Source organism: Sitophilus oryzae, unplaced genomic scaffold (genome assembly GCF_002938485.1).
Source record: "Sitophilus oryzae breed Bouriz unplaced genomic scaffold, Soryzae_2.0 scaffold_1646_pilon_pilon, whole genome shotgun sequence".
Taxonomy (NCBI): domain Eukaryota; kingdom Metazoa; phylum Arthropoda; class Insecta; order Coleoptera; family Curculionidae; genus Sitophilus; species Sitophilus oryzae.
The window spans coordinates 1-5,753 of record NW_022146332.1 but is presented as its reverse complement, the minus strand read 5'-3'; the positions used below and the strand labels follow the sequence as shown (position 1 = coordinate 5,753).

Here is a 5,753-nt window from a genome sequence, read left to right as displayed (position 1 = left end):
AACACTTTCCAGTAATTTTTACGAGTATTTAGAAAGTCCAACGAAAAAAAAAAATAGAAATATAATTGCACAAATATAAATTGCAAACAATATAAAGCACAAACAATGTATAATTTGTACTTTCTAAAGCCTAGTTCTCATGGTGCGGAAAATCGCGTTGCGGGAGCGGAATATCGCTTTCTGTTGAAGAAAGTAAAATTGGCCGGTTCACATGAGGCGAGATTCCGGATGCGGATTTTTAGATAAATTTAGGGTATTTCAGATTATTTTCTAGTGATTTTTTTTAATGTCAGAACTTGAAAGGTGACAGTGACAAGACAAGTGTGTTTTTTAAGTAAATAAACAATAAACAAAAATATTTGTAACTTGTATATTATTATATTAATTTAAATCTTATGTGATTATGGATACCAATATTGCTAACAATTATAACTACTATCAATGGAGAAGGCAGTACATAGTTGGATTAATATTAATTTATGAATGGCATAAAAACAAAAAGTCTTTACAAAAACAGAATAAAAAAAGGAGAATGTGGGTCAGAGATATTTTCTTAAAAAGGTCTGAGCAAGGCGATTATAATAATCTTGTGAGAGAAATGCGGTTGGGAGATATTTCAAGATATCATAACTATCTGAGAATGTCTCCAGAGCAATTTGACTATCTTCTGAGCAAAATGGAGCATGCATTAGCAAAAAATAATATTGTACGTGAACCGATACCACCAGGAGAAAGATTGGCTCTCACCATAAGGTAAAAATTATTAATAAATTATTATTTATTATGACATTAAAATTTTTAATTTAATAATATAAGGTTTGTACAAAGGTACAATCATCATCTTCCTTGATGTCATATCTATCACTACCTACTGTTTCTAATTCTAATATTACAGATACCTAGCATCAGGAGACAGTATGATGTCTATGTCCTATTCCTATCGTGTGGGTAAAAGTACAGTTTCATATTTGGTAAAAGAAACATGCAAAATAATTTGGAAATGTTTATGGCAAGATTATTTAAAACCTCCAAATACAGAAAAGTGGAAAGAGATTTCTAATGATTTTAAACGTGTGTGGCAAATGCCTAATTGTGTTGGAGCAATTGATGGCAAACATGTGGTTATTCAAGTAGGTTCTTTGTGTTGAAATATATATATACATATAGTATGCCCTTTATAATATATATATATAACACTTTTTAGGCCCCACCTAATTCAGGCTCAGATTTTTATAATTATAAGGGAAGCCACAGCATTGTTTTAATGTCTATATGTGATCCTTTTTATAAGTTTACCTTAGTAGATATTGGGGCTCGAGGGCGCCAAAGTGATGGTGGAATATTAAGAAATTCTGAAATGGGGAAAAAATTAATAGAAAATCAATTAGAATTTCCTTCAGATTGTCCAGTTGAGTATGGTGGAGAAAATATACCATTTTATATTGTTGGAGATGAAGCATTTCCACTTAGAACTAACTTAATGAGACCATATCCAGGAAGATTATTATCACAAGAAAAGAGAATTTTCAATTATCGGTTTGTATAATAATAATGTGTATATTGCTTTAAAATTAATAATTATGCACGTTTTGTTAGCCTAAGTAGAACTAGGAGAGTTTCAGAGAATACTTTTGGGATATGGGTCGCAAGATGGCGCATCTTTCGTAGACCAATAAATACCTGCTTAGAAACAACTGAAGACATGATCAAAGCAACTATATGTCTCCATAACTATTTAATGGAGGGTAGACATGAACTTTATTGTCCAAAAAATTTTGTCGATATGGAAGATGCAAATGGAAATATTACCAATGGGCTTTGGAGGGAAGAAGGTGACTCTAACAACGTTTATAGTTCTACCAGGATGGGTAGTAACAATACTACTCTTAATGCAGCCAAAGTGAGGAGTCATTTAACATCTCACTTCTTGTTTGATGGAGCAGTTCAATTTCAGTGGAACAAATAAATAATATAAAATATAAAGTATAAATAATTATGATAAAGCAATAATAATACCTATACTTTTGTATTCACAATTCTTAATTATTTAATTTATGCGTTACTTTTATATCTATTTTTTAATATTTTCTAGCCATTTAGATTTGGGACAAATAAAGAATAAATTTCACTCATTCAAAAATCATTTATTTGTGTTTTTTTTTCAAATATAAATTTTTTTGCTAATTGTAATAATTGAATTTCAAGATCTAAACAATCTTCTTGATTCAATGTCCCTAACATTTCAGACAAACGCTGGCATATTGGATTTATGTTTGTTGGAGAAATTGCAATTGGTGGTGGAGGTAAATTTTTAATTGCTTCAACGATTATGGAGGCTGAATCCTCTCTTTCTCTTTGTCTTTTGGTTCCTACAAAAAATGTAGGTATAGTTAGAAATATGTAAATCTAATCAAATATTATTTTGCTGGTTGTTAAGTAATTAAAATATTTAGCAAATAATTATACAAAATCAATATTAATCTTAGTTTTTACCTTTTGGAGTTTGAGGTTCAGGAGTTGTGGAGGTAGAAACTGTTAATGTATCTTGTACTGGAGTTATGTTGGTTATCGTACTGAAACAAAAAAATATATAAATAGGAATAGTTGTAAAATACAAAGGACTAAGTATTTATAATAATATAAAAAATACTCACGCTCGTGGCGCCAGACAATCTTTTAAAAATTTCATGGACTCATAATGTTTCCATGTTCTTTTTTTTTTTGACTCCACGCCAGAACCACTGGGCACATATACCTCTTCTTCTCCTTTTACTTTTACAAATTGGTCTCTTAAATTTTTCCATTTCTTTTGCAAATAAGGAATGGAATATTTTTCTAAAAATATATATTTTTTTATATTAGCATCCAAAAAACAAAAAAAGTACTTACTGTCAAAAAACTCTGCAATCTCTAGCCATGCCTTATCTTTTTCTGGTTTACCCCTTTGTGAAAGCTTCAGTTTAGAGTTCCAGAGGATAGGTTTTACCTCTACGTTAGCAATTAAAAGCTCCTCAAACGTAGAAATATTATTGGCATTGGCATGGTCTGATTGTGTCTGGTCATCATTTCTTGTGTAAAGGACAAAAAGATGCGATTTAATAAAACATCTTCAATATAAATACAAAAATGATATCAAGGGATCATGGACACATAATACAACCACTAACAAAATGCATAATATTATGCTTGGTGTCGCTAATCATGTGATATCATTTTTGTATAGGTACTTACTAAAATTTTTATAACTTTTTATACAGGTTATAATACAACCACCAGTAAAATGAATAAGATTGGACTCAATGTCATTGATGCTATCATAAAAAGTTATGTGAATTTTAGTATATTGGGTATATTAGTATATTGTATAGATAAGCTAAATGCTTACTGTGTATCAGTTTCAGTTTCGAATGTTTTGATGGTGGCCAATGTCATATGATTACAATTTCCCTCGCCACAAATATCACATATTACCTAAAAAATAACTAACCTTTTATCCTTAAATGATAGCATTTTAGAAAGTATAGCAAAAGAAGTAGCTTTTTTTTACTAACGACTTAACATTTTTAATTTTATCCCGTTTTGGCAAAATTTGGACTTAACATAGTTATACTCTGAGGTACAGACTTACTAAATACTAAATTACCGTGAAAATTACTTACCTCAATGACGTCCATAATTAATTAAAATCAAAATCCCAACTCCAAAATTAAAATTCAAACTACGACCAAAACAATCAAAAACAAAACAAACCTTCCCTCCCAATTTGAGGTTAGGTAAAAAATTAAACGAAGAAAGAACATGTTTAGACAAAGATAGACTATAAAAACTCGCTAAAAAGTTAAAAATAGTTTAACTTTTTGCGGATCCGCTAAAAGTTGAAATTTTCCCGCAGCGGGACAATTTTAAAAAAATCCGCGCTGGCAACGCGATTTTCCGCTCCATGAGAACTAGGCTTAAACCGTATAAAATTGTTATTATTTTGGAAATAGGCGCAACTTTTAATACGCATGCGCAAAGTAAGAGTCCTCGAGAAAGACAAACCTATTGAACAAGTGCAATAGAAGGTTTGAAAATGGCATGTCGTGATGTTGGAGACATATTTTTAATGCTAAACTTATGGCGGTGATTTATCCACGTAGTATATATATGATCTAGGGTTCGACAACATATGACGTTACATTGAACGATGGCTGTACGTCTATACTTATTTCTTCCATTTGACAGTTTTCTATTTCCTATTTTTTGCTCCAAAATACAAAATATTACAAGAAGAACTTACCGGTGGAATTTATGCAGTCCTGATCCTCAAACTGAGATACTGATCCTCAATCGATTTCTTATTGATGATCCTGTACTGCAGTAACTCTTTCGTGAAACGACATCGGGTTCCTGGCTATGTAACAGTTCTGATCGTGACATTTCGATATGTCAACGTCACAAGACGGCCCGGCAAAACCTTCGGGACACTGGCAGGAATATCCGGTCTGCGAGGCGTCGGGAATGCATATTTTGAACACCGGACACGGGTTCCTGGCACACTCGTTCACTATAGTGTCGCATCGGTCACCTCCGTACCCTTCGTTACAGAGACACTCGAGTTTTTGGTGATGTTTCGGTGATACGAAGCTGGTGACGTCTGTCGAAACCGGTTCTAGTTCGCTAGTATCCAGGACGTAGTGATCCTGGCATGATCCGTACAGGCAGTACTTGTTATTGCACTCTAGCCTGATGATTTCCTCGACTACTAGCTTGGTACTTTCTTCCAGTTCTTCTAAATTGTCGTTGAGAGCTTTTCTTATGGTATCCGAGCTGTAGAAACCATCGTCCGATTTTCTGACAGTAAATAGAACGTCTAGGTCCTTGTGAATGTAACGTTTTGATCTAAAAAAAAATATTTTAAATAATTTTTTTAACACTAATTTTTTTTAAGTTTACCTCTCGTTTAAATAGTCTACATTTCTTCTAGCTCTAAGCAAATCATCGTCTCTTGATGGTTGAACGCTCACTATAATGACATCTTTCGATTTACAGTTCATTGCATTTCTGACAGCTCTTACAAAACCTGGTAAAGAAAAAAAAATTGTATACTCAGATGCAGAAAAAAGCAACAAAGAATATTTTCGTGTGTTATATATTTTTTATTTTCAACGATATTTTCATGATTTTTTTTAATAAACTGTATATAAATAATCAATTTTAATTAGTAAACTCAGTTTTTTTATAAATTTTAGTATTAGGCTTACTATACAGGGTAAATCGAAGGGTTATTTTTTTCCCTAACTTTAAAACACCCTGTGCAATAATTTCGCCAGGAAACTTATCTAAAACATTAATTTTCGGTGAGAACCATGATGTCTCCCAAGCATTTTGCGTTTTGGATCATGCCAATACACGCGTATTTTTAATAGCGAAATGAAGTTGCCAAGTTTTTCTGCAATTTCTGTATTTTTTTTAAAGAAAATATTAAACAAATTTATTGACAACCTTAGACGATCGTAACACATAGACACATTTTTCTTGTCGATATTCCGTAACCAACATAAAATAACGCGTGTGACGTCAGGGCAAAAAAACCGTACCTTTTCTGTGGCTCAAAATGAAGGATTCCGGACTGACGTCCCTGAATCTGATTCCGACCGAATTGTCCAGCATAGTTTCCGTCAAAACGTCCACGTTTATTTTGACAGTTGTATAGGTGAAGAACTTGCCATCTGTCACAGAGACATTCAACCTGTATTCGCCCACATCCAGCC

At 32.5% G+C, this 5,753-nt stretch overlaps 3 protein-coding genes across 3 annotated transcripts; 1 reads left to right on the top strand and 2 right to left on the bottom strand.

Moving 5' to 3' along the window:
- The first annotated feature begins 128 nt into the window (after positions 1-128).
- On the top strand, positions 129-2,134 carry LOC115880710 (protein ANTAGONIST OF LIKE HETEROCHROMATIN PROTEIN 1-like). The gene is made up of 4 exons (XM_030897988.1): positions 129-753; positions 896-1,130; positions 1,205-1,536; positions 1,597-2,134. Exons 1-4 carry the CDS (start codon positions 404-406, stop codon positions 1,964-1,966), a joined length of 1,287 nt encoding a protein of 428 aa, XP_030753848.1. The 5' UTR covers positions 129-403; the 3' UTR covers positions 1,967-2,134.
- On the bottom strand, positions 2,128-3,691 carry LOC115880711. Its single transcript, XM_030897989.1, has 6 exons — positions 3,660-3,691; positions 3,386-3,471; positions 2,890-3,068; positions 2,655-2,835; positions 2,494-2,573; positions 2,128-2,369 (listed from the first exon to the last, which is right to left on the bottom strand). The coding sequence occupies exons 1-6, from the start codon at positions 3,672-3,674 to the stop codon at positions 2,134-2,136; spliced, it is 777 nt and encodes a 258-aa protein (XP_030753849.1). The 5' UTR covers positions 3,675-3,691; the 3' UTR covers positions 2,128-2,133.
- Positions 3,692-4,332: 641 nt separating this feature from the next.
- LOC115880707 (fat-like cadherin-related tumor suppressor homolog) lies at positions 4,333-5,747 on the bottom strand. Its single transcript, XM_030897986.1, has 3 exons — positions 5,580-5,747; positions 4,936-5,062; positions 4,333-4,881 (listed from the first exon to the last, which is right to left on the bottom strand). The coding sequence occupies exons 1-3, from the start codon at positions 5,650-5,652 to the stop codon at positions 4,338-4,340; spliced, it is 744 nt and encodes a 247-aa protein (XP_030753846.1). The 5' UTR covers positions 5,653-5,747; the 3' UTR covers positions 4,333-4,337.
- Between the last annotated feature and the right edge of the window lie 6 nt (positions 5,748-5,753).